This window comes from Protopterus annectens, chromosome 11.part0, assembly GCF_019279795.1.
Source record: "Protopterus annectens isolate FY-2018-M chromosome 11.part0, PAN1.0, whole genome shotgun sequence".
NCBI lineage: Eukaryota > Metazoa > Chordata > Ceratodontiformes > Protopteridae > Protopterus > Protopterus annectens.
Window position 1 is genome coordinate 208,694,620 of NC_056745.1, and position 14,454 is coordinate 208,709,073.

At 39.3% G+C, this 14,454-nt stretch overlaps 1 protein-coding gene across 1 annotated transcript in view; it reads left to right on the forward strand.

Annotated features, from left to right (window-relative positions):
* Window positions 1-14,454, forward strand: part of LOC122814922 (leukotriene A-4 hydrolase-like) — a 334,501-nt gene that overhangs the window by 176,316 nt on the left and 143,731 nt on the right. The window contains exon 11 of the mRNA XM_044087186.1: window positions 6,012-6,123. Within this exon, the coding sequence (XP_043943121.1) occupies window positions 6,012-6,123 (112 nt within the window). The remainder of the gene's footprint in view (window positions 1-6,011; window positions 6,124-14,454) is intronic.

Sequence of the window (14,454 nt, forward strand, 5' to 3'; positions counted from 1 at the left end):
CTTCTCTTTTTCTTTTCTTCTTTGTCTACTTATTTTTTGTTTTGTAAAGTTTTTCATGTCTGGATTCCTTTGCCTGTATTTCTAATCAAATATCTTTGGTGCTGTTCTTTTTATATTTATACAAAGTTTTTCTTTCTCCTTTGCATAAATATTATACCATATTAAATCTCTTTTTCTTTCCCATGTCCATATTTCTTCTTCAGATGTCTCCTGATCTTCCTGTTTCTCCTTACTTTGGGAACTCATTCCATCATGCTCGAATGTAACCTGTGTTAGACCTTCTACACCAAATCCTTTACTTTGCCTGCATTCCATAACTTCAACTTTTATTTTTTTTAATTTCTACTTTACTAATCATCTTTTCTACATTCCCTCTTTGTGATATTATTTTTTTTATTGTGAAATTGTCCCTATCTGGATGCCTTTGCCTGTATTTCTCTTCAAATATCTTTGGGGCTGCCTTTTTTTATTGTTTAGTTTGGCTTTCAACTTTTCATAAATATTGCACCATATCAAATCTCTCTTTCTTTCCCATGCCCATATTTCTTTTCTATACTTTTCAAAAATCTATAGGTTTTGCTGTTTATATTGTTATACTTCCTCAGATGCTTCTTTTTCCAAACAGCTCAACGTTTCTTGGTCTATATAATGTTTTTCACAAATCTGTTATATTAGTGAACACAAATTTTTATTTGAGGCTTCTGATAGTTTTTCTTGTGGAAGTATTTTTCTTGTCTCTATTTTTTCTCTTAATCTTTTTGTATAGCTTGTGTCTGGGAATTCTGGACCTTTTGCATAACAGTAACAATACATAATTTCTTTTTTTGTCCTCAGTAGTCTACTCAATTGTCTTTATGGGTTTTCTTTGGCCTATCAATTTTTGTGATTTTTGTGGACTGCTACTTCCTTCTACAACAGGGTGGATCCATCCTCCCCCTGGGACTGTCCTGGCCCCATTGTAGGTATGTTTCTGTGTTTTGACTGTGCTACACTGTCATTTTTTCCAGTCCTGACACCAGTGTGTCTACCAGGATTGGACACTTTTTTTATCCTGGGTCTTGTGCACCCAACTAACTTTTTAAATTTTTGACCTACATCTGTGCATGATGTATGCTATATAAAATACAGTATCAGTATCATCTTGGTGAGATTTTGTGAAAAACAGGGTCCACCTCATGAAGGTACTCACCAAGACTTGAAGATGAATTCAGTTTTAGCAATACTAATCTCCTTGCTGAATATAATACTCTGTAAAGTTGCTGTTATGCATCCAAAATCCCACTCTCCTTATTTCTTGAATTCCCCCTGCTTCATCATCATCCTTTTCCACAGTGAATTATAACTTTCTGCTTGTGTTATGCATATGAGGCTTAACTACATAGTTCTAAAATATCCCTTCAAAACAGGTAATCCCAAACATACCTCTCAACTGTCCAGATTTTTGCAGAATGTCCAGATTTTTACCTCATATTTATTTATTTATTTATTTGCAGTTTGTTTACCAGGATAGTCCATTGGGCTACAAGGAACAAATTTTCAAAAGTCCTGGGGAGAAAAGCTCCAGTAAATTACAAATATAATAAGTTTAAGAACTACAAGATTACAGAATAACAGTTCCTACAAATTTTACAAAACAGTTTTACCGACTTTAGAAAGAGAATACATGGTAATAACAGTTAGAATAAATTAGCCTGTGAAAATTTCCATTATATACAAATTAACGTAGTAAAAAATAATGCAGGTTCCTTCTGGAGATTATGGGCTAAAGTTAGTAGATATATTGGGTAAAGAGAGAATTATAATAGGATGTTATGTAGGAAGAGAGCTATTGGTAGATATGTTAGGTAGAGAGAGAATTATAGTAGGAAGTTATGTAGGAAGAGAGCAAGAGCATTCCCATTGTGAGATTAGGTGTGAGTGAAGTAAAGTTTTAAAGACAGAGAGACTGTTAGTGGTACGGATAAGAGGTGGGAGAGAATTCCAGTGACGTGCCAAGCAGAAGGATAGAAGATGTTTGCCTGGAGGGCGGGCAGGTTTATGTAGCTCAATTAGATTTTGGAAGTTAGATCGAAGGCATCTGTTTGGATGATGCATTTGGAAGGTAGAGGCAAGGGAGGGACAGAGAAAGGGCCAAAAAATAATTTTATGTGCCTGGATAAATTGGATATAAGTAAGATAATTGGGGAGTTCATGCCAGTTCAGTTGGTGCAGGGAGATGCAATGATGGGTATTGGATCTGTGGCTAGTTGCAAATTTTGAGATTTTATAGTAACAGGAGGAGAGTTTAGTTTTGAGGGAGGATTGCAGATTGGTAAGGATAGAGGTACCATACAGGAGGGAAGGGATGAGGTATGTATTGGCAAGAACGAGTCTGGTGGAGGGAGAGATGAAATGGTTGTGGCGATAAAGCATACCGAGTTTCTTGTGAGTTTTTTTAATATTTACCTGAATATGGCTATCAAATTTTAGTTGGTCATCAATGATGATTCCTAACAATTTAGCAGTGGACACTGTTTCAAGAAGAGTGTTATTTTGGCTGGTGATAGAGAAAGAGTTTTTGTCTAAGGTGATGCTTTTAGAGGGGGAATATCATTAGTTTGGTCTTGGATGCGTTTAGTGCTAGGTGGTTATCTAGTATTCATTACTCTGTAGAGGAAAAGGCATCTTGGGTTAATTTTGCTAACGAAGAGGTGGAGGTTGCAGAACAGATTATTGTTGAGTCATCTGCATATTGGATGAGGTTGGCATTAGGGATGGCGTGGTGAAAGTCATTAATGAAGACACTGAATAGTAGGGGCCCTAGAATTGAGTCTTGGGGCATGCCTGTGGGAGTGTTTAGGAATGGTGAAGTAGCTTTTTTCTACTTAACTGCTTGTTGCATATTTGATAGGTAACTGGTGAACCAGTTAATAGAGGAGTGGGAAAGATTTAGTTTAGAGAGCTTAGTAAGGAGAAGGTTATGAGAGATGGTGTTGAAGGCCTTAGAGAGGTCTAGGAGGAGGAGGGTGGATACAATATGACCAGTGTCACGGGCTTTGTTTACGAATCTAGGAAGGCAAGGGGAGCAGTGGTGGTGCTATGGCCTGGTCAGAATCCATGCTGGATGGGAGTAAGAAGGTTATTGTTTATTAGACAGGGTAAGAGTTGTAGGTGGATGCATTTTTCGAGAAGTTTTGAAATAGGGGCTAAGATAGTAATGGGACGGAAGTTTGAGATTTCATTATTGTTACCGCCTTTATGTAGTGGGATAATAAAGGCCTTTTTCCAGAGCTGGGGGCCTGAATTTCTGAAATTGATCGATTTATTAGGATGCAGATGGGGAAGGCAATGGCTTCTGCGGCTATCTTAAGGAAGTAGGATGGTATTTCATCAGGAGCATTAGAGCAAGGTTTCAATTTTAGAAGAATTGTTTTATGATAGAGATAGGAATGGGGTTCATTTCTGATAACACAGTAGTTGGGTGGAGTTAATTCAGAGTCTTTTATGTGAGGTTTAAGCCAAGTTTCAGAGATGGAAAGAATGTCGGGTTTGTTATGGAGAAGCCAGGCATGGAGGTTAGGGATTTTATTACATATGCTCTGAGCGTTCAATGCTGTGAAATAGAGAGAACTACCAGCTGAGTGGGGAGGAAGGGATGGGGAGAATGAGATGTGTGAAGGAGAGGTGCCAGGGTTTGGGTGTATGTCTCCAGATGTAAGAGGTAGAATGGAGAATGTGGGAGAAGAGGTATTTAGGTTGCTTAGAGTCTGGTTTAAAGGCTGTGTAGCTAGATGAGATGGAGATCTTATTGTTTGCAGTTGTGGTTTTGTGATAGGGTATGAGTTTATAGGTGAAGACCATAATGTTATTGAGGGAGTAGAGGTTAGGGGAAATGGAGATAGAGGAGTGTGTGTGTGCTGTGAAGAGGATGAGATAGTTGAGTGAAATGGGGGAGTATGATTTCTGTATAGAGGTATGGTAAGATAGTATAAGTAGGATAAGGAGATAAGTTTTGGTTTTCTGACAAATTATTGGCAATCATTGAAGACTAAAGTCAGAAAATAATGACAGACGTTTGAGTTCCAAAACTCATACTCTTCATAAAATTCATGCTAACGCAAAAGCTGTTGTTCTATTAACTTTTTAAGTTTGTAAGAGCAATATTTAAAAATGTCCCCTATTCCCCCCCCCCCCCCTCATATTTATGACTTTGCCCAGATTTCTTGCTCTAAGAGGTTGAGAGGTATTCATAAACCACCTGGAAGAATTAGCTTATCCTACTTGACCCTTGGCATCTTCCCTTCCCAAATAAAATAATTCAACTATTTATTAATTACTACCCACAACTTCTCCTTGATAAAAATATGCTTGACCTGTATATAAAACTAAATGACTAAAAATATTAATACTGCTTGTTTGTCATCCATATCCATAGACATCAGCTTCCAGTTTTTTGTTTTTTTCTGTTATCTTTTGTGTAGTCTCTTCCCACATATCCTTAGCTTCCATATCAGAGTCCTCCTAAATACTTCATTTTATCATGTTCCCATAAATATGGGTCTTGCCAAACCAGTTCTGAACACATTTAATAATTCTAATCTTTTGTTGTGTTTTTGTGTTTATATAAAGTGTGATTACTTCAGAAATATGATGCAAGTTATTTTACTTGAATTTTAATTTTAGAGCCCAACTGAATGTATTCATTCAGATCAGATGTGAAAAATGCTTTTGTGATGAAAATTCTGTTCATAGTGTAAAAGCACTAAAGGAAATCTAGTTACCAGATGCAAGTTATACTTAAAATCTGTGTGGGTGATTCAGTCATTTTTGTAACTTGTTTTGAAATCATTTAGGATTGTTAACTAGAGAACATTAATACTTAGCTACATAATACACTTTTACCAAAATGTCATTCTTGGTTTTACTCCATTACAGACATCGAGAAAAAATACTTGCTCTGTTAAACTGCAATTAATTTGCCTTGAAATCCTGCTTTACCATGGATTAGTGCTTACATAATCCAGATGAATATATTATAGTTCAGCTGTAAAAAATATTTCTTAAGGCAGGAAACAACATGGTCACAGTTGCCAGGTTATACCAAAATGGCACAGTGCATCATTTCCTTTTAATGTTCATAGGTTCATAGGTAGGTACTAGGCTATTGGCCCGAGGGCCTACATAAGCCTAGCCAACAAGGTTCCCTGGCTTAAGCCACCCAAAAAAGTTATTTTCCTGTGCCACTGTCGAACAGACACAGAAGTGATCCCTGGGGTGTATTTCTATTTCCCATCCACTCATCAAGATTTTTCTTGAAGAGTGCTAATGAAGAACTTTGCTTGACATAGATGGGTAGCCTGTTCCAGAGTATGGGAAGTCTCTGGGGCAGGAATCTATCCCTCATACTTTGTTATGGTCTGGGATTCAAAAACGTTAAGGAAGACCCAAGAAAACTTTATTTATTTATTTATTTGTTTGTTTGTTTTAGGGAATGGTAACTCCTGTCAGGTTTGGTTAAGATGAAAGTAAGAGCTTAGCATGACCATCAGAGAATATGTAACTTAAAATACTACTGTGAACATTTGTAATCTTATAAAATACTAAAATTACTTTTCATCAAGAGTATTAAAGACATAAAGTTGTAGTAAGTTATAATAAGATGAAGGATGTTACAATGGCAGAGTTAAGCATATTTTAGTTTTTGTAGATGGAGAAAACGTGAGGAGCATGTGTAACAGTATATGGTACTTAGTGCTACTACATGAAAGCTAATGCATTTCCAGCTTCACTGATGAGTTCGCTGTTACATCTAGGCTTACTGTCAGCTTTGAGTCACATTACAAATGTGGATGTCATGTCAGCTATTTGAATTGATTCTTTAGCAACTGCGTGTCTTAGCTTGACTCTAGAAATATTATCATTCATATAGTTACTATATTTTTGTAATAAATCAGGGTTCTTTTCACAAGTATTTGAAAGCAAATAACTTACAAATGTTTCTTTTCTTTTTTTTCTTTTTGTCATTATTTTAGGCTGAATGAAGGTCATGCTGTCTACATTGAGCGTGTAATTAGTGGTCGCATGTATAATGAGAAATGCAGGCAATTTGCTGCTATTGGTGGCTGGAACTACCTGTGTGATTCAGTAAGTTTTAAAAACTTTTTTTTTTTTTTTTTACATTTTTATGCTGGGTAGATGATACTGGAGAATCTGAATTAAACATTAAATCAGAAACAGGAGTCACTCCTCCTAGAAAAGCACATAAAGTACTACAAGAAACAAATCTGAGCAGGTGTAGAATGCATTCCAAAAATTACGACCAACTACATTTACAAGGGCTCACAGAATAAAATAAAAATAATTATCTTTTCACATTTGAGTTGCTTTAAAAGCACAAGGGGTGAAAATGAGTACAGAAAGGATAGTGGTCATGGCAGCAACTGAGGGAAATCAGAAGAGACTGGTAAATAAGACAGCAGAGAAATAATGGAGTAGGTTAACAGCTTTAAGTATGTAGAAGTGCTGAGATACTTCTCATCGTGTGTACTGCTAGCTGTTAAAAGCAGTTTGCCTTGGTTGTATTTCACTAGCCGATACATACACATTCCTCCTGTATATCACTGCTACTACACTTTAAAGTGTGTGCAATGCTAGCTGCCATAAATAGTCTACTTAGTGATTTACCGCTCTTGTGTTGGTGTAGAACTGCAAATTGAAACACTTTACATGGGCATAGTGGTGTAGAACTGCAAGCTATAAACTGTATAATCACGAATATACTTTGTATGTCATTTTTTTTCTTTGTGTGTGTTTTACTGTTATGCTGCTCTGCTCTGCTGCTCTCTGTGCTGCCTTAAAATACCTCTAACTCTGTGCACTATCTCTGCCACCTTCCTCACTCCATTCTCAATCTTCCCACTCCATTCACCTGTCTCACTCACCCACATTCTCCCTCCACACCCACCATACTCTCACCTTTCTACGATCACACATAGACAATAACTCAGCCTCTTTCTTTTGCTGTCTTCCAGCTCGCATGGTCTCAACACCCTTCCCATCCAGGAACCCAAAAGAACCCACTGTGACACCGACACTATCGGTCGGACCAAGTTTCCCCAGGAGACAAGTGTGTTGTTGCCAGTAAATACATGTAAGCTCCTGTGGGTTTTTGCTGTTCCTCTGTTTACAAGCTGCTCGTTGAATAAAAGTTTTTGTTTTTGTACTTAACATCCCCGACAGCATGCACACTCATAGGCTCTACCCCTCTTTCTATCCCACTCTGCTGTACCTCTATTTCCCCAGTATGTGGCAGCAGAGCTCCATAACTCCCCTCCTTTGACCAGTATCACAGCCCATTTTTTTCAGGTGCCTGCCGTTCAGTAACCTTACAGGGCCACTACAAAGATCTAGCAGCACCTGTACCTAGTGAAGTACACTGAAATAAAATGCTACCAGCCCACTCCTACCCATCTGCTCCCTACTCTGCAGACCTAACTGCTGTATCCACAAACAAAAGAGTCCTGCTCTTGCTTGCACCCACTGATACTTTATTAGGCTGACCTCTGCTGGGAGTGCTCACCCAGATAATCAACTCTCCTACCAGGCCCAGCAAAAATGGATCCTCCGGCACCATCCTTGACTGGATTTTAGTATCTCTCCCTAACCTTATCTCAAATTCAGGTACCCTCCCTGACCCTATCAGTGACCACCTACCAGCCATTGCTGACCGACACACTTCTCCATTCCAAAAGCAACATCACTACATTCAAACCGGTAACCTCTCTAAATTCAACCCACAAACTTTCACTGACTGTCTAAAACTACTCAACTGAACCCCCCTAAAAACCCTGCCCCTTAATGACACAATCAACTACTTTAACAAAACCTTTTTAAATCTACTCAACAGCCATGCTCCCCTCAGATCCAAAAGGGTCAAATCCAACATTTCCCTCTGGCTATCAAAAGAAACCAAACAAACCATGCTCCTAAGAGACAGAAAGTGGAAACAATACCATAACAACAAACTACCCAATACCCTACTTGAATTCAAACAACTCTGTAATACAGTTAAAAAAACTAATAACTAGAGACCACAAATCATACTACACCAAGCTCCAATCTGAACACTCCACCAACTGAAAAAAGTTCTGGAATACTATCTCCTCTCTCCTCCATCCCAGTAACAAAGTTATCTTTGCCCTAACCCTGACCTCAGCAACCTAGACACAGCCACATCATTTAACTCCTTCTTTGTGGAGTGTATAGCTAAACTAACCACCACCTTCCCACCCCCCTCCAAGTTCACCCCCCACCCTGCTCCCACCCCACTGATAACACGCAGCAATCCTCCACCTTCAAGCTCAACCCTGTCCCCACAAGCACAATAAAAAAACTCCTCCAGCTAAAACCATGCTGTACTGCACCAGACAATTTGCCCCTCCCTCCTCAAACTATCCGGTGACAGCATAGCCCTGCCAATGTCCATTTTAATAAACAGATCCATCCAAGAATCTTATGTTCCCTCAATTTGGAAACATGCTTTCATCATCCCACTCCAGAAGGGAGGCAAACACTTTGACACCACCAATTTCAGGCTCATTGCCATCCTCGCCCCACTCTCAAAAATCCTAGAAAAGTGTATTCCTGCTCAACTAATGTCATATCTAACACACAATAACCTCCTTACCCCCACCCAACATGATTTCCATTCTGGCCACAGTACCATCACTGCCCTTCTGTCCTTCCTTGAATCCAACAACCATGCCTGTGACTCTGGCAAACTCGTATCTACCCTGTCCCTAGACCTATCCAAAGCTTTTGATACCATCTCCCACCCCATACTCCTATCTCAACTCTCCTCTCTCAACCTATCTCCTGCTACCATATCCTGGATCTCTAGCTACCTCTCCAAAAGACAGCAAGCTATAAAATGGAAATCTTCAACCTCCTCCTTCTTACACACACCCACTGGCATTCCCCAAGGTTCTGTCCTTGGTCCCCTACTTTTCAACATATTCATCAATAACTTTCACCACACCATCCCCAATCCCTCCCTAATCCAGTATGTCGATGATTTTACAATCATCTGCACTGCTGACTCTCCCTCTGACCCACTACTAAAAACCCAGTCAGCTTTTACTAAAACAGACACTTGGATGCACAATAACCATCTTGCCCTAAACTCAAACAAAACTAAACTAATGATCTTTACACCTTCTAGAACCTCCTCCTTTGATAATACCTCCTTTACCATATTAAGCCAGAACAACACCCCCATTGAAATAGTATCTCACACCAAGTTGCTTGGTGTCACCATTGATGAGCATCTAAAATTCAACATCCATATTCAAACAGCCATCAAAAAACGCCACCAAAAATTAACTTCTGTACAGACACAATTTCTACCTCACTCCCTCCACTAGGAAGACCTTAGCCTCCTCCTACCTTCTCCCCTCTCTCATATATAGAGCCCCACTGTTCACCAACTTTCAACTCAGCTCACAATCCAAATTAGAATCCTGCTACAATAAAATCAGAAAATTTTCCACCAACTCCAAGAATTCTTCCCATCATTGCCTCTCCCTCCAATCTCTGCAATGGCTAGAACTACCTAACTGCCTAAACCTACTTAAATTCACCACAGCCCATAAGCTCATCTTCAAACTATCCAACTGTCCCGCTCGCTCCAACACCTTAACCCCCTATATTCCAAACCACTCAGTCCGATCAGAAAACCAAAACCTCCTACAAAACCACAAACCCTCCCGGCCCCCTGGCCACCTTCTGCTATCATACTCCCTTGCCAAATTATGGAACTCACTCCCCTCCTCCCTTTGAAACACTCCAAACCATACCAAATTCAAATCTCTCCTACACTCCTACCTATTATCTAAATGGATATGCCCCTCTCTTCCCCTACATGAGCCCCTCCTCACTCATCTTTCTTTTCCCTGCAGTTACTGTCTCTCCCTCTTGACCCCCACATACTACTCCTCTAATCTCTACTACTGGGCAGCTTTTTCTACCCTCACTTTCATTAGATCTGAGATTTATATTTATATCTTATGAAATGTTGTAACTGCTTGTTTGAAAATGTATTCTATAAAGATTACAGAATGAAGGTCCAATGTCACTACAGCTGCTCTGTATATAATGTTATCTCTTCATACTTGTTAATTGTACTCTCAGCATATGTAATATATTCTGTTTGTTATGCATGTTTGTTATAGTTAATGGAGCTTTTCTCCCTGGGCCTCCACCGAAAACAGGCTCTTCTTGGTCCAGTGGACTTCCCCAGTGATCAAACTGAAATAAAATAAAAATAAATAAATAGAAGGTGTAGTTGAGGAGAAGGGAACTCTGAATGAGGAAGTCAAAGCTAGAATCAGAGGAGCTGCAGTCACATGGCACGAAGTGTCCCGGGTACTGTAAGTCAGAAGAATGCCAAAGAAGCTGAAAAGTAAATTGTACAAAATGGGTCTATATTATAAACATGAAAGTCCTTTTCAGCGAATACGAAAACAGCGACACATATTGCATGAACCGCGAAAACACCGGATGTCCTAAACTGCGAAATTCAAAATCTCGAATCGTCATAGTTGGTCAACCCCACCAATCGCTACATACTACCTACCCAAACAAAATAAATAAACCACATACATACACTAAACAAAACCCTACTTCTAACCCTAAAGTAAAGCTTGCAGGTACCACCATGTATTCACTTACCTTAACCCGCACCCTAACCCTAAGGTCCGTAACTATCGCACACTTACCTTAAGGAGCTATACCCAAACAAAATAAATAATCCACATACATACACTTAACAAAACCCTACTTCTAACCCTACACTAAACCTTGCATACATTACTGTCTATGCACTTACCTTAACCTGCACCCTATCCCTAAGGTCCATATCTATCGCACACTTACCTTAAGGAGCTATACTGCAGAAGGGCCTACTATGACGATTCAACATTTCGAATTTTGCACTTCAGGATGATCGGTGTTTTCAAGGTTTGCTGAATATGTGTCAAGGTTTCCGTATTCACGTAAGTGTGCCTTCGTGGTTCTAATAGGGAACCATACAAAACAGTGATGAAACCTGTGCAGTGAAGGGAGGAAACTTGAGTGGCTGGAGATGAGGGACCTGAGATGAATAGTAAGGGTAGTAGGATTCACACTGTTGGACAGAGGAAGAAATATGTAAATTACTTGGACCGAGCCTGCAACTGATTTTGCTGCCATCAGTGCCCTACCCAGTAACCAAAATGTGAATAAAAAAATAAATAAAGGTATCAGAGTGGTTGCAGAAAAGATAAAAGAGAAAAGAATACTTTGATTTGGTCACTTGAACAGGAAAATTAAGCATGATTTGGTAAAGAAAATGTAAGGTAAATAGGACAAAGGCAACTGAAGACAAATGTGTCCAGCCATGACTGTCAAAGAAAGCAGGAATTTGGCTCTGAATTGAGAGATGTGGTGACAATTGACATGATACCCCAAACCCATAAGAAACTGAAAAATGGGGGTTGATGATGATGATTTGCTTTAATACTTTCATAAATATATTTTAATGCTTCTATTTTTTCATATCAGGTATACCCAGTTTAAAATCACTATCAGGCAATCATGTTATTTTTTCCTCACAATTGTGTAGGTATCTTTGCTGAGGTTCCACATCTGCCCCACTGTGGTTTATTCCCATGCCCTTCGAGATATCCCATTCTCTGTCAGTTCTTAATTAAGTCTCTTGTTCCAGTCTCAATCATACATCAGTAGCCTAGTTCATGCAGTCACTACCACCTCTTTTTAATTGTGTAACAATCACAATTATGCCTTTCCTACGCCATGCATGATACAAAGGGTTGATTTGTTTATGTATGATATAAATCAGTGCTTTCTCTGATTTAGGTTAGGCAAATGTAAACTGAGTGTAACTTCACTACTGCCTTTGGGGTTTGCTGGAAGTGGTTATGTGTAGTGACAGGGGACTGTGTATTTCAGGCCTATTTATCTGCACGAACAGGCACCACTGTAAAAGGATCTTCACTTGTTTACTGCTTGTGGTAGGTATCCTCAGACTGGCAACTTTTTTTATTTTGCTAAATTCCACCTCTGTTAATTTGAGGATCGAGGATAACCTTTAAATACTTTTTGTTGATTTATTTCAAGCCTGTGGTAGCTGTAAAGACACCATCATCCTGCATTGTAGTATGGACACTGACTATATTTAGATGGGCATTTTTTTATTTAGTATTCAGTGCATGTGTTATTGGTGCCATTATATATGTGTTGCATATTTTAAAATGAAAGGTAATGCTGGTGGAGTTACAGGTAAATGGCCAGTGTACAGCCTAGGTCTCTACTTAAATCAACTTCACTTGGTGTTGCCTGGCAAAAGTATTAATGCTACTGAGAGATTAAGTAAGTTTCTATATTAATAAAGCCATCAAATGAACATCTGCCTTACATCTGCTGCAGTACAATAATGTTGGTGCTTGATTTTATAGATTGAGGCCCCTGTTCACAATGAGTATTACTGGATCCTTTTTTCAGCGTTGTTACAAGCTGAAGCTCTGCCGGTTGGGGGGGTGGGCATGGAGTCCCCCACTCTCATCCATCTTCACATAATTTCCTTTATTCTTTCAAGCATCACTCCCTGCTCTATCTTTATCAAAACACCACTCCCATATTCTTAACCTCTCTACCTGCTCTCTTTACAAAGCCAGCTTTTAGATCTTGTAACTCAGTTTTGGCTCTCATTGCTCTAGCCAGTCTAAATATTTCCTTAACAAAGAAAATAAATCTCAGTTCAAGTGGTCATTACAATGTTACTACTAACAAACAGGCACTCAGTCACCGGTTATATTCTGATTTCATCTCTAAATGTCTGCTGCATGTGAAACCTTGTTACTCTGTTAGTACAGTGCAATTTAATTACCATGCCGATGGCATAAGTTTCCACATTCCCAGTGTGAATAGTAAGTGGTGACAAAGTGAAGCCTGGATAATGCACAATAAAAACAAATAATATCAATGTCTGAATAACGGCTAAAGGAGAAGCTGGATTTGCCATTTCATTAAGCGTAACTATCACATATCAATAAACAACAGTCAAGAGCAAGGCCCTAGGACAGTGGAGTTGGAACACTAGCTGATACAAATGCAACTCTTTCCCCAACACTAGCAGCTAAAAGTTATTTCACCACAGACCGCTACCATAATTTGATAATTGTACAAATTTTGGATGGAGAACATACCAATATATTACTGGCAAATGTATGTATTCCTCTCTCTCTCTCTCTTCTGCAAAACTTGTACAAGACACTCTAAGAGTACTGCTAACACAGAGTTAGAATAACAGAATGAAAAATATTTGGAGACTATAATATTTAACAGGCAACGACTGACAAGTCCACCATTAACAGAATCCTGCAGCTCAACAGTCAGATTCAAATGATAACTACTGAAACTAGACTAAACACAGGAATGGCAACATTTCAGTTATTGACTTCCTTATTACTAATATCTCAAAAAAAACTGCAGTCCTTGCATATCTTGAAACTGGTTGACTTCTTTGAGACTGTCACCAAGGCCCTGGATGAGAGAAAGTCAGTACATACAGCTTACCTTGACTTGGCCAAGTCCTTTGACACAATCCCCCACTCAGGCATCATCGAAAAGCTAACACAACTTGGTGTTAATCCCTATCTCATCAGGTGGGTGGCCAACTAGCTCACCGACAGGACCCTCAAGGTCAAAATAGGTGCCTCCACCTCTGATAGCAGACCTGTCACTAGTGGAGTTCCCCAGGGATCTGTCCTCGGACCCTTACTGTTTGGCATCTACTTCTCAGAGGTCCAGGCAAAGACAAAAGGCCTGTGGCTGACTAAGTTTGTGGACAACTGTAAGTTGGGTGCTGTCATTGACTCCTCAGATGATGTTAACATACTGCAAGATGGTCTCATAGTAACTAATGACTGGTGACAAAGTCATGGCCTCAAGCTAAATGCAAAAAAATGAATCATCATACCATTCGGCAAAAACACGGCCCCTACTGATTACCACATCAACGGCAACCCCCTAAGCACACAACCTGTGGTGAGAGACTGGAGTACTAAGGTTGATAACAATTTCACATTCGACCATCATACAGTGGCAGTGGTCAGAAAAAACTTGTACTTGATTCATCTCATAAGTAAATAGATTGTATTTAGAAAAAAGGAGGTTATTACCTTTCTATACTCCGTCATTAGACCAATAATTGAGTATAATGCCCCGTTTGGTATGTACCTCTCTAAACATTTGCACCAACTGGAAAGGCCACAGAAATAACCTCACAAAGAGAATCCATGGCCTCCAAAACCCGTCCTATGAGGACAGGATCAAAACACTGTCAGTACTCAGTATCGTACAGATTGCTGAGAGATGATCTCTGTCTCGTCTACTAGGCAATTTCGGACCCTGCCCTAC